Raw genomic sequence first — 14,128 nt, forward strand, 5'->3', positions numbered from 1 at the left:
TGCCTCACTTAAAAAATAAAAAGATCAAATCTACAGGCCGACACATGTCTGTGGTGTTTTCATCACTCTAATGAAGACCAATTACTTGAATCCTGCATTATCCACATTTATGTTAAAAATGGAATTATCATCCACCGCACGTGTCACTTATGCTGCAGGTAACTATTGGAAAAGCAAACGTCTGCTTCATGATTGCATTTGGAATGGTTTGCTGCGTCACAGTGGCTAAGGGAACTAACCTCCATTCTCCAGAGAGCTAGGTTCCACTATGGTCCCACCTCCAATTATCCTGGCTTCCAATAAGAGAAAAGATAATGGCCACTGCGGCGTTAGAGAGTGGACTGTTTTTCCATTATAGAATCCCCTCACCCTCCCTTCCACTTTGTGTGCGTGTGTTGTCTCATTGATTTGCCTGCCCACTCACTCTCCCACTGTTTGCTGGAGTGTTATGAGCCCTGACCTATCTCTCCTGGCCCCGGCTTCTTTGCGTCTGAGACTAGACCACACATTCATAAGATGCTCATTGCTAAATACATTTTGGGCCCTTATTGTGTGTGTGTGTGTGTGATAGTTAGGGGCGATGGTGTGTGTGTGTAAGCCCTTTACTCAAGACCTCAGGGAAACAAGATAATAAAAGAGAATCAGGAGGCCCCCGAGTGGCGCAGTGGTCTAAGGCACTGCATCTCAGTGCTAGAGGCGTCACTACAGACCCTGGTTCAATTCCAGGCTCAACTGGATGTGATTGGGAGTCCCCATAGGGTGGCGCACAATTGGCCCAGCGTCATCCGTGTTAGGGTTTGGCCGGGGTAGGCCATCATTATAAATAAGAATTTGCTCTTAACTGACTTGCCTAGTTAAATAAAAGATAAATAAATAAAATAAATAAATAATGTGTATCCGTGGGGAGACAAAGAAAAACAATGTCCTATACGTCACCATTGTCTTCCTCCACACACAGAATTTCATACAGCTCCAATACTGTTATTGACTTGGACACACACACACACACACACACACACACACACAAACCATAGCTGGAAATGGATGCCTGTGTGTCTTTGCCTAGCTGCAGGAGTCTGCCAGCTCCTCGGCAGAAACCGAGCCTGCACATCCAAGCCACACCTGCCAGATCCAATTGATCCAGTTTGAACTATCGCCTCTTAAACTGACGGGACGGGGTGGTGGAAAAATGGAACACCTATTTTTGCAACCAGGCCTGAAATAAATTTGCCTCTTGAGATAAATTAACTATGACTGAAGAACTAAAGAAATCTATTTTTTTCTCTTTCTTTCGCTATCCTTCTATCCTTATTCCATTTAGAATGCTATGTTATTTCTCACGTAATTCTAGGAGAAAGACGGGGCTTTTTGTTTTACTCTTTCTTTCTTCCCTCCTAATACAGAATCGTCTTCATCTGTGATTGTATTTATGGATACCACGACAACACGGACTACAACGCGACCGTCGACGGTTTCCACGACGACCACAACAACCAGCACCACTACGACCACCAGGGTTTCGGCGACGACCCCCGTTGCCCAGCGACCGCGACCCACCTCGACTACCCTGCCGCCGCTATTTCCACCAGCGGACGGCAATATCCCAGAGGGCAACACGAGGACGTCCCCGTCCTCCAAGCTCCCCAACGTCAGCGTTGACTACTGTAATCCCATGATCATGTCGGACGTGTCCTGGCCCAAGATGAGACAGGGACTGGTGGCGAGGCAACCATGCCCGACTGGAACAATAGGTAATGGGCTTGTTCTACATAAGTCTGTGGCTCTCGTGCGTCTGAAATTGAACATTCACTGGTAATAGCCAAATATAGCTAATCACTGTCCGTGATACATTTCCTTACCAGTGCAACAAATATGTTGGTTTAAATGTTTGTATGTGTAACATATGTTGGTGTGAGTTCAAGCGATGTCTTAAAGCGCTACATAGTACATGCAATGTACGGAATGTCTGAAGTATCACAAAAATAGATTAGTGATCACTGCAGGAATCGAACCAACAATTTTCAAGTTTCAATGTCGCGTGCAGCGAAAAGCCGTTCTCGCAAGCTCCAAACCCAACAATGCAGTAATCAATAGCAATGTAATGGTAAAAAATAACTTAAAGGTAGAACAACAAAAAAACAGGAGAAATAAAAACAAGAAAGAAGAAGAACACAAGAAAATATTGAAATTGAACATAATGATGACCATTGACAGCCATGGCCCCCAGACGAACCAGAATCCTCGGCAGGCTCCTGAATTGGCCTCCCTCAGGAATGGAGCTGATCGGAGACGGATGAGCTCAGCCATTAAATCAAATCTTTCTTACAGGAGCTGAATTTCTGAATTTAAGTCTTACAATTAAAATCACACCAAAATCTGTCGTCAAACACATTCTGGCGTTGCTTTTCTCAACTCTGTACGGCATATTGAAGTGTGACGTTTGGCACGGCCGGATGATATTTACAGGTTTGTTGTTTTGTTTGTATGCATTCGACCCCTCCCCCCTCGCCTTATGCTTGACTCGCTGAGAGAGGAGAAGCTAAAGATAGCCACACATATGGAACCACGAGGCGGAATCCTCCCCTCCGCTTCTTCACTCCCAGGAAACAATTAGCCTAATTAATTAACACTAAACACAGTTGTGTGTGTGCTCTTTAACGAGGGCCAGACACTTTGTGTTCGTAAGGCGCCACTGCACTCGTTTCTTTCTCTACTCCTTTGTCACAGTCCAAAAGGAATGGATACCAACATATTAAGATCCATAGGAGATCAAGCACCTCTACTGAGGGAAATGGTTTCAGAAGGCAATAGTAAGCAGACTGTATACTCTATATATACCATATACATATATAAGTATGTGGACACCCCTTCAAATTAGTAGATTTGGTTATTTCAGCCACACCCGTTTCTGACAGGTGTATAAAATCGAGCACGCAGCCAAGCAATCTCCATAGACAAACATTGGCAGTAGAATGGCCCGTACTGAAGAGCTCAGTGACTTTCAACGTGGCATCGTCAAATGATGCCACCTTTCCAACAAGTCAGTTTGTCAAATTTCTGCCCTCCTAGAGCTGCCCTCGTCAACTGTAAGTGCTGTTATTGTGAAGTGGAACCGTCGAGGAGCAACAATGGCTCAGCCGCGAAGTGGTAGGCCAAACAAGCTCACAGAACGGGACCGCCAAGTGCTGAGGCGCATAGCACGTAAAAATCGTCTGTCCTCGACGAGTTCCAAACTGCCTCTGGAAGCCACGTCAGCACAAGAACTGTTCTTCGGGAGCTTCACGAAATGGGTTTCCATGGCCGTGCAATGCCAAGCGTTGGCTGGAGTGGTGTATACCTTGCTGCCATTGGTTCTGTGGAGCTATGGAAACGCGTTCTCTGGAGTGATGAATCACGCTTCACATCTGGCAGTCCGACAGACAAATCTGGGTTTGGCAAATGCCAAAAGAACGCTACCTGCCCCAATGCATAGTGCCAACTGAAAAGTTTGGTGGAGGAGGAATGTTTTTCATGGTCCGGGCTAGGCTCCTTAGTTCCAGTGAAGGGAAATATTAACACTACAGCATACGATGACATTTTAGACAATTCTGTGCTTCCAAATTTATGGCAAGAGTTTGGGGAAAGCCCTTTCCTGTGTCAGCATGACGATGCCCCCATGCACAAAGCAAGGTCCACACAGAAATGCTTTGTCGAGATCGGGTTGGAAGAACTTGACTGGACTCCATAGAGCCCTGACCTCAACCCCGTCGAACACCTTTGGGATGAATTGAAACACAGACTGCGAGCCAGGCCTAATTGCCCAACATAAGTGCCCGACCTCACTAATGCTCTTGTGACTGAATGGAAGCAAGTCCCTGTTGCAATGTTCCAACATCTAGTGGAAAGTCCTTCTCATAAGAGACGCTGTTATAGCAGCAAAAGGGGATCAACTCCATATTAATGCCCATGATTTTGGAATGAGATGTTCGATGAGCAGGTGTCCACATACTTCTGGTCATGTAGTGAAACCAAAAGTAGAGCGTGATACCAAGGACAGATGGAAGAAATTAATGTAAATGTTGCCATTAGAAACAGTATCAATATATTTTAAGTTTTGCGTTATGACTTGGCCCATATTCATAAAGTCAAAGTGCTGATATAGGGTCATTTTTGCTGTTTAGATCATAATGAATAAGATTGTATGGACAGGGGGTACCTGATCCTAGATCAGCACTTAAGAAATTTTTTGAATTCGAGCCCAGAAATGTTGCAACCAGGGGTGGGGACCGTTTTCTCTCGCCGCCTTCTCCTCATTTAACTGGTGACACCATCCCGACGATGGCCGGCGTACAGCAAGATGAAGGACACACAACCACCACCGCTCTGCGCGTCTCTCTTTAAAGCCCACCACACTTCAGACGACTTTGCCGATGCATGAACGGCTTTGAGTTTCCTCAAATCCCTACCGTCTCTCTCTCCATTATTTTCTCTCTCCCCATCTTTTTTTTTCTCGGTCTCTCTCTTTCTCACTCAATCAATCATCCTCACTCCACCTTTCTCCCATACTCTCTCCCCCCCTCAGGTGGAGGTCTATCTGATAAACCCATCAAACGTAATGCAGTCCAAGAAGGACTAGAAGGAAATGATGTGTCAGTCAAAGTTTATATCAGTTAGTGTTATCAGTCTGTCTCCTCCTCCTCTAGCCCATAGACGTGTACAAATCGAAGACCGGCATTTTTCCTTGACAGAGTCATGAAGTTAATAGTTTATAAAAATACACAGATTGAATATAAACACTATCAATGCCATAGCCCACATTTGGAACCCAATTTCCTCTCTATCTGTATCCCTTTACCATAACATCCATCCCAAATGGCACCCTATTCCCTTTATAGTGCATTACTATAGAGGGAATAGCACCCTAAAGGGAATGGCACCCCAATCCCAGCCCATAGGATTCTTGTTAAATGTAGTGCACTATGTAAGGAATAGGGTGCCATTTGGAACACTGCTGGGTACTGTTTAAGGCCGGCTGATAGTGTCGTTGATTAGATGATAAAGACACAATCCCAGTTTATACACAGAGTAAGTAGAAGCTCTGATGGGGACGCAGTCCCATTTCTGGCCTGGTTTCAGAGGCCTTGTGTGGCCCAAAAGACAGCCAGACACACACACACACACACACACACTCGTCACTCCACATCGCCGTCAGTAGCAGTCCTCTCCCTCAGGCACCCTTAATTGACCTTTCGTAACGAACTCCAGGATATCTGACTTAATTGGAACACAGTTTGGTGTATTTTTGCACGGAGTTCAACTGTCTCACCCGTTTAACACATGAAGAGGTGCTTCAACTCTTAATTACTAGAAACACACACTAACCAGGATACCTCTGTAGGCCCTGAAGTGCTACCACAAAACAATTATGACTTCATTTAACATGTGGAGATGAAACCAGTAAATTCTATTCCTTTGTCATATCCCAATTATATTTATTTGTTGTATGTTATCATTGAAGTGGAACTGACAGCATTTTAGAAACATGAAATCTTATTAAAATCTGTTCATATACATCCCCAGGAAGAAAGTGACATTTTTTTTTTTTTATTCTGACAAGCGAGCACGTACATATGGTCATTTTCACGTTTTCATACATTCATAGATTGTTTGGGAATGACAGAGAAAGGCATTGGTGAACTTTCTATAGCAATACAGAGTGGGAAAGCAGCTGTGCTTTTGGACAATTAATAGACACTGCAGTAAATAAAACCTCATTAAAAACATCTGTCTTGTACAGGACTGGAATCTACACAGACTGAACTATGAACTGGACTGTGTGTTTACAGGCAGTTGCGTGACTTTAGATTATTAGAATGCCTTCACCAAAAGCCACAAAATGGATTTCTGCAAATATGTAAATACCATGGGAGTCCTCTTCCATTTGTCAACTTAACAGTTCTATTGATCATGAAAGCATCTCTCTCTCTCTGTTGCCTATGCACATCATCAACAACAAGATGAACAACTGTTAGCCAGAGCGAGATGAGCTCAAATCTGACAAGGGAACAGTAGGTAAACCTTCTCAGCTTATAGTTGGCCATCAATATTTCACTGATAAAATGATATGGAACAGTAGCCTGCTCGCCCTTCTGCAGCTTGCCTGCCAATGCATGCTTGTCCCAACCCACCTTTTGACAACTGAATGGGAACATTTGACCGATGCCAAATCCATTTGATTGACAACTCAGAGATATGCTAACTGTGGATAAGAGTCGTTCAAATTCAGCATAGCTAGCTAGCAAAGTAATTACTGTCATTTCTTGCTAACTAACCAGATGACACCTGCATCTCTAGCTGTAGCCACAGAAAAACGATATGAGGGGGAAAAGTCAGCCACTCACCCATCGTCCAATGACAACATCCTCCCAGTACATTAGGCTCCGTGTTTTTTTTGCTAAATAAATAGCTACCTGAGTAGATAAGCTAGCCTATTAGCTACTTTATGACTGACTTGTGATCATTGCCCTTGCTAGTTTGATTGTATTGGCATTCCCAGCCTTAGTTACATTAGTCCGTTTTTGTCCAAAATATTGAGTCATTGAAACTGAAACGGTGCATCCCAAAGGCTGGAGGAAGCAAACAATGTAACAGGCCAGCTATGATTTACAACCTGATAGCAATATTTGTTGGACTACCGACAATGACAAGACAGCCTACAGGGAGGAGGTGAGGGCCCTGGGAGAGTGGTTCCAGGAAAATAACCTCTCACTCAATGTTAACAAAACAAAGGGGCTGATCGTGGAGGGAGCACGCCCCTGTCCACATCGACGGGACCGCAGTGGAGAAGGTGGAAAGCTCAAGTTCCCCGGCGTACACATCATTAACGTTCTGAAATGGTCCACCCACATAGACAGTGTGGTGAAGAAGGTGCAACAGCACCTCTTCAACCTCAGGAGGCTGAAGAAATTTGAAGATCTGGTACAACACTGTTCTTCTCCCTTCACAGAACAGCGCAAACTAACCAGAATAGAAAGAGTGGGAGGCCCCGGTGCACAACCGAGCAAGAGGACAAGTACATTAGTGTCTAGTTTGAGAAACAGACGCCTCACAAGTCCTCAACTGGCAGCTTCGTTAAATAGTACCCGCAAAACACCAGTCTCAACGTCAACTGTGAAGAGGCGACTCCGGGATGCTGGCTTTCTAGGCAGAGTTCCTCTGTCCAGTGTATGTGTTGTTTTGCCCATCTTAGTCTTTTCTTTATATTGGCCAGTCTGAGATATGGCTTTTTCTTTGCAACTCTGCCTCGAAGGCCAGCATCCTGGAGTCGCCTCTTCACTGTTGACGTTAAGACTGGTGTTTTTGCGGGCACTATTTAATGAAGCTGCCAGTTGAGGACTTGTGAGGCGTCTGTTTCTCAAACTAGACACTCTAATGTACTTGTCCTTTTGCACAGTTGTGCACTGGGGCAACCCACTCTTTCTATTCTGGTTAGAGCCAGTTTGCTCTGTTCTGTGAAGGGAGTAGTACACAGTGTTGTACGGGATCTTCAGTTTCATTGGCAATTTCTGTTTTATTGCTTTAATCAGACAACAGTTTTCAGCTGTGCTAACATAATTGCAAAAGGGTTTTCTAATGATCAATTTGCCTTTTAAAATTATAAACTTGGATTAACACAACGTGCCATTGGAACACAGGAGTGGTGGTTGCTGATAATGGACCTCTGTCCGCCTACGTAGATAGAAAAAATCTGTAGTTTCCAACTACAATAGTCATTTACAACATTAACATTGTCTACTCTGTATTTCTGATCAATTTGATGTTATTTTATTGGACAAAAACATTTGCTTTTCTTTCAAAAACAAGAACATATCTAAGTGAGCCCAAATGTTTTAACCGTAGTGTATATATTTCTTAATTCCATTCTTTTACTTTTAGATTTGTGTGTATTGTTGTGAATTGTTAGATATTACTCCACTGTTGGAGCTAGGAACACAAGCATTTCGGTACACCAGCAATAACATCTCCTAAATATGTGTGTTTGTCCAATAAAATGTTACTTTATTGGCGAATGATATTAATCATGCGTTGAACGGCATCCATCTATTTTGCCAGCAATGCCTTACTCTACGTCATAATAATTATTTTCAAATAGAACCTCTTTTGAAAACGTTTTATAAAGTTGCTTTTGTAGCACTGGGAATTCAATCTTTTTTTACTGATGTTACGCTTGTCTGTTTCACATCTGCAAAGTAGTTTAAAACGTTGTCAGTTCCACTTCAAGGGGAATTGGTTTTAAGGACATGGTAGTTTATTTCGGATATGAACCATAGTGACACGCTGTATATGTTCACACAGACAAACACCAACAGATTGTACGAGGACCAAAATAAGGAAGTTCTATATAACAAGGCTGTTGCGAGAATAAAGTGGTTTGGAAGCACGCGTCTCACCCGTTAGCAGCTTTGCATTGATCTCCAGCGATTGCTTTTTAGATATGAATCCCTGTGTTTTTGCTCTATTGCCTCTCACTCCGTGTCTTGTTTGCTTCCACAGGCGTGGCCATGTATCTGTGTATGGGGCCCGAAGGATACTGGGACCCTCAAGGGCCCAACCTTAGCAACTGTACATCCCCGTGGGTCAATGTAATCACCCAGAAGGTAAGGGGGCCCCCCCAAGGGGACCAACTCATAGACGCGCACACACACACACACACACTTCATGCTTGGCAATTCACACTTGTTCACTTTGCAACAATGGAAACTCCTTCGACTAAGGGAATACGATCCCCATCCTCTAGGATCATTGTGCTCCACAGGTTTCCTTTGTCTCTGCTCCGAAGAACGTAATTGGTCAATTAATGTCAAGTCTTCCACTCGCTCCAGGTAAAGAGGAAGAGCAGTCGCCACTTCAGACATAAGAACCACAGTTGAAACCAGAGGTCTTAAGAGTACTTTCCTACCTACTGCGTCGAGTTCACAATGGTGGCCAATACACCCACTACATATTTATGGCCCCCCATTCTTCCATTTTCTTTAGCCCCAGAGGGGGTCTGTCTCATTCCCCTTCTGTGTTTAAATCTATAATGGAATCTCCGAGACAGAAGAGCTGCTTATTGGGACTGTAGCGGTGCTAGTTCTAGTAGCAGCTCTCTCCCTGTTTATGAATTGCATCAGATGTCAAAAAGCACTCGCTGAAACTCGCAGGAGCCGAGGCATGCCAGCAATAATACTTATGATCCACTCCAGACTGGCAAAAGCCCGTTAACCAAACGGCACTTTGTGGTTCTGGATGGAGAACGGGTGGTTGGAAAAGTAAAAAAGTGTGGGGTAGAGGTAGAGAGATCAGGTGTATTTTTTGTTGTTGCAACGTTTAGCTTTTTTGAGTGCAATAAATGTCGACCGTGGGCTGATGTTTTGGTTATTAACTACAGCTCAGTGCCGTTCTGTTTAAATCGATACGGAGACGATGCCACCCTATCATATCCTTTACCATAATGCCACTATTACCGGACTCAAACTCATAGTCCGTTATGGTTTACATCCTAACTTTCTCACAAGCAAAGCAGCACAAAACTTGACACAGTCTTGCCCCTTGTGGGAGTGACTATTGGAAAATGGGTGCATTTTTTTTTTACAAAAGTGTTATTAATCTTTATTACGCAAATTAGGCATGAGCGATGTGCCTGTCATCCCTCGTTGTCACCGGGGAATTTAAATGAAGATCAACCTATCAGGCATCCCAGAATTCAGTCTGCCGCTTATTTTCACGCCACTGTCCCTGGTTCTTCTCATTAACAGGAAGACGCAGAGAGGGAGACAAGCGAAAGGGTGACTATGAGTGAAATAGGGAGAGGCTGGAAGAGAGATGGAGGGAGAGCGAGGGGGAGAGGGCGAGAGACCAGGATTGAGAGCAAGAGAGACATTGACAGACCTAACTGTTTCTTACTGTGGCCGTAACGCTTTTCATTAACAGAAAGAGGGTAACCGAGAGGGAGAGGGCTTCTCTACTCTCCACACACTGTCTGCACAGGAACAGGTTTCTCAAAGAAAGGCCAATTAAGCCGGTGTAATTGGTTCTGCTAATAAACACAGAGGCAGGGATTGCAAGCAATGGCCAAGTAAGTCATGTGAGGCCCTGTGCCGCGGACACCGTAGGCTCCCCCTAATGCGTCTATTTACAATGCGTTGGAGGTCGCCGGGACGAAGGCCTCATCGCGCTACAGGCAAAATTTTGTGGGTTTGCGTCCCAAATGGCACCCTATTCCTTTAATAGTGCACTACTTTTAACCACAGCCCTCGGAGCCCTGGTCAAAAGTAGTGCACGATATAGGGAGTAGGTTGCCATTTGGGGCGTAGTTCCAGACTTTGAATCCTGCAGCGGTTCTGTATAAAATATCAGAGGAAAGAAGTGGATCGAACGAGAACCCAGCGGACTATAAACAGATGTCTGACTTCCACGGATGCCTCGGGCAGGGTTAGACTCCTAAACATAGCCCAAATGCTACGTCCCTTGGTATTCACTGAACCCGAGGCTAATCAAATGTGCACAAAGCTATTAGCATTCCAAAAAGGGAGGACATTAGTAAGAATAGCGGCATGAATACAAATCATACAAATAAATCATACAAATATGCCGCCGGTACTGTAAAGTGCTCAAAAACAGATCTAACCTCGCCTCTTCAATGTCCCTGTCGAATTGAATATATCCGGAAGTTTTATTTCTGAGGGCTGTGTTTAGCATTCTGACCCTGGGATCAGTCTAAGTAAAGGTTGTTTTTGGAAAGGTAGCCCAGTGATCTGCATGTGAAAACATGACCCATCTGATGAATAGAACAGGCGCTTTCTCAAGGCTCTTTTCAATTGGATGGCCGGGTTTAGAAACAAAGAGACGACAGTACATGAGTCCGTTGTTTTCTTCATAATCCAATTCAAGATCAATGAAAAGCCTAGAAACACATTGCACTATGAAATGAGACTCCTTTACATCATTAGGCATCTCTGCTTGGCGGAGTTATACATTGTAATTGAAAAGCCAAGAGACAAACTCCCAAACTACAAAGCGGTTGTTAGTTTGTGGGCAAATGGAGACTCTTCACTAGCAAATTAACAGACTCATCTGTGACTTAAGAAGATTTTTATCGAATTGTTTCCCCGGAAAATAAAAATAGGTACACTCTCCAACTAAGTGGCGTACACTTAGGTAGTACAACACTTAGCGTACACCCTAAGGGTTCGTGGTTGTGCTTTGAAAATCTATATTTTTTTCCTCCAAGTCTAAAGATGGAGCTGCTACACACAATATAATGAGAGAGAGGCGTGAGACAGAGAGGCGTGAGACAGAGAGGCGTGAGAGAGAGAGGCGTGAGAGAGAGAGGCGTGAGAGAGAGAGGCGTGAGAGAGAGGCGAGAGAGGCGAGAGAGAGAGAGCGAGAGAGAGAGAGGCGAGAGAGAGAGAGAGGCGAGAGAGAGAGAGAGGCGAGAGAGAGAGAGAGAGGCGAGAGAGAGAGAGAGAGGCGAGAGAGAGAGAGAGAGGCGAGAGAGAGAGAGAGAGAGCGAGAGAGAGAGAGAGGCGAGAGAGAGAGAGAGAGGCGAGAGAGAGAGAGAGAGGGAGAGAGAGAGAGAGAGGCGAGAGAGAGAGAGGCGTGAGAGAGAGGAGAGAGAGACGAGCGAGTGAGGCGAGAGAGAGAGAGAGGCGAGAGAGAGAGGCGAGAGAGAGAGGCGAGAGAGAGAGAGGCGAGAGAGAGAGGCGAGAGAGAAGAGAGAGAAGAGAGAGAGAGGAGAGAGAGGCGAGAGAGAGAGGCGAGAGAGAGAGAGGCGAGAGAGAGAGAGGCGAGAGGCGAGAGAGAGAGAGAGAGAGAGAGGCGAGAGAGAGAGAGAGAGAGAGAGGGGCGTGAGAGAGAGAGAGAGAGGGGCGTGAGAGAGAGAGAGAGAGGGGCGGAAAAGAGAGAGAGAGGGGGGAGAGAGAGAGAGAGAGAGGGGCGTGAGAGAGGCGTGAGAGAGAGAGGCGTGAGAGAGAGAGGCGAGAGAGAGGCGAGAGAGAGGCGAGAGAGAGGCGAGAGAGAGGCGAGAGAGAGGCGAGAGAGAGGAGAGAGAGAGAGAGAGAGAGGCGAGAGAGAGAGAGAGGAGAGAGAGAGAGAGAGAGAGAGAGAGAGAGAGAGAGAGAGAGAGAGAGAGGCGAGAGAGAGAGAGAGAGAGAGAGAGAGCGAGAGAGAGAGAGAGAGAGAGAGAGAGAGAGAGAGAGGCGTGTGAGAGAGAGAGAGAGAGGCGGAGAGAGAGAGAGAGGCGTGAGAGAGAGAGAGGCGTGAGAGAGAGAGTCGAGAGAGAGAGAGGCGGGAGAGAGAGAGAGGCGTGAGAGAGAGGCGAGAGAGAGGCGTGAGAGGCGAGATAGGCACGTGAGAGAGAGGGGCGTGAGAGAGAGGCGCGTGAGAGAGAGGGGTGTGAGAGAGAGAGAGGCGCGTGAGAGAGAGAGAGAGGTGCGTGAGAGAGAGAGAGAAAGAGGCGCGTGAGAGAGAGAGAAAGAGGCGCGTGAGAGAAAGAGGCGCGTGAGAGAGAGAGAGGCGTGAGAGAGAGAGAGGCGCTGAGAGAGAGAGAGAGGCAGCGAGAGAGAGAGAGGCGCGCGAGAGAGAGAGAGAGCGAGAGAGAGAGGCGCACGAGAGAGAGGGGGGCGAGAGAGAGAGGGCGCGAGAGAGAGAGAGGGCGCGAGAGAGAGAGAGAGAGCGAGAGAGAGAGAGGCGCGCGAGAGAGAGAGAGGCGCGCGAGAGAGAGGCTTGAGAGAGAGAGAGGGGCGCGAGTGAGAGAGGGGCGCGAGTGAGAGAGAGGGAGAGGCGCGTGAGAGAGGGGCGTGAGATGGGGAGAGAGGGGCGTGAGATGGGAGAGAGGGGCATGCGATTGGGAGAGAGGGGCAAGAGAGTGGAAAGGGCAAGAGAGTGGGAGGGGCGAGAGAGAGAGAGGCATGAGAGTGAGAGAAAGAGAGAGAGGCATGAGAGTGAGTGAGAGAGGCATGAGTGAGAGAGAGAGGCATGAGAGAGGCATGAGAGTGAGTGAGTGAGGCATGTGAGTGAGTGAGAGAGAGAGAGGCATGAGAGAGAGAGGCATGAGAGAGAGAGGCATGAGAGAGAGAGAGAGAGGCATGAGAGAGAGAGGCATGAGAGAGGGAGAGAGGGGCATGAGAGAGGGAGAGAAGGGCATGAGAGAGGGAGAGAGGGGCATGAGAGAGGGAGAGAGGGGCATGACAGAGGGAGAGAACTTTTTCAATTGGATGGCCGGGTTTAGAAACAAAGAGACGACAGTACACGAGTCCGTTGTTTTCTTCATAATCCAATTCAAGATCAATGAAAAGCCTAGAAACACATTGCACTATGAAATGAGACTCCTTTACATCATTAGGCCTCTCTGCTTGGCGGAGTTATACATTGTAATTGAAAATCCAAGAGACAAACTCCCAAACTACAAAGCGGTTGTTAGTTTGTGGGCAAATGGAGACTCTTCATTAGCAAATTAACAGACTCATCTGTGGCTTAAGAAGATTTTTATTGAATTGTTTCCCCCGGAAAATAAAAATAGGTACACTCTCCAACTAAGTGGCGTACACTTAGGTAGTACAACACTTAGCGTACACCCTAAGGGTTCGTGGTTGTGCTTTTTTTCCCTCCAAGTCTAAAGATGGAGCTGCTACACACAATACAATGAGAGAGAGAGAGAGGCGTGAGAGAGAGAGAGAGGCGTGAGAGAGAGTGGTGTGTGAGAGAGAGAGAGAGAGGCGTGAAGAGGCATGAGAGAGAGAGCGAGAGAGAGGCGTGAGAGAGAGAGAGGCGTGAGAGAGAGAGAGGCGTGAGAGAGAGAGGCGTGAAGAGGCATGAGAGAGAGAGAGAGAGGCATGAGAGAGAGAGGCGTGAGAGAGAGAGAGGCGTGAGAGAGAGAGAGAGGCGTGAGAGAGAGAGAGAGGCGTGAGAGAGAGAGAGGCGAGAGAGAGAGAGGCGTGAGAGAGAGAGAGAGGCGTGAGAGAGAGAGAGAGGCGTGAGAGAGAGAGAGAGGCGTGAGAGGGAGAGAGAGAGGCGTGAGAGAGAGAGAGAGAGGCGTGAGAGAGAGAGGGAAGCGTGAGAGAGAGAGGGAGGCGTGAGAGAGAGAGAGGGAGGCGTGAGAGAGAGGGAG

The 14,128-nt window shown here is 46.4% G+C and overlaps 1 protein-coding gene across 14 annotated transcripts in view; it reads left to right on the plus strand.

Moving 5' to 3' along the window:
* LOC106577626 (adhesion G protein-coupled receptor L3) overlaps positions 1 to 14,128 on the plus strand; it is a 329,820-nt gene that overhangs the window by 212,169 nt on the left and 103,523 nt on the right. For all 14 annotated transcript variants that reach the window (XM_014155901.2, XM_045701384.1, XM_014155886.2 and 11 more), the window contains 2 exons: positions 1,404 to 1,751; positions 8,533 to 8,636. In XM_014155901.2, the coding sequence (XP_014011376.2) occupies positions 1,404 to 1,751; positions 8,533 to 8,636 (452 nt within the window). The remainder of the gene's footprint in view (positions 1 to 1,403; positions 1,752 to 8,532; positions 8,637 to 14,128) is intronic.

The sequence above is a fragment of the Salmo salar genome, chromosome ssa18 (assembly GCF_905237065.1).
Source record: "Salmo salar chromosome ssa18, Ssal_v3.1, whole genome shotgun sequence".
Taxonomy (NCBI): domain Eukaryota; kingdom Metazoa; phylum Chordata; class Actinopteri; order Salmoniformes; family Salmonidae; genus Salmo; species Salmo salar.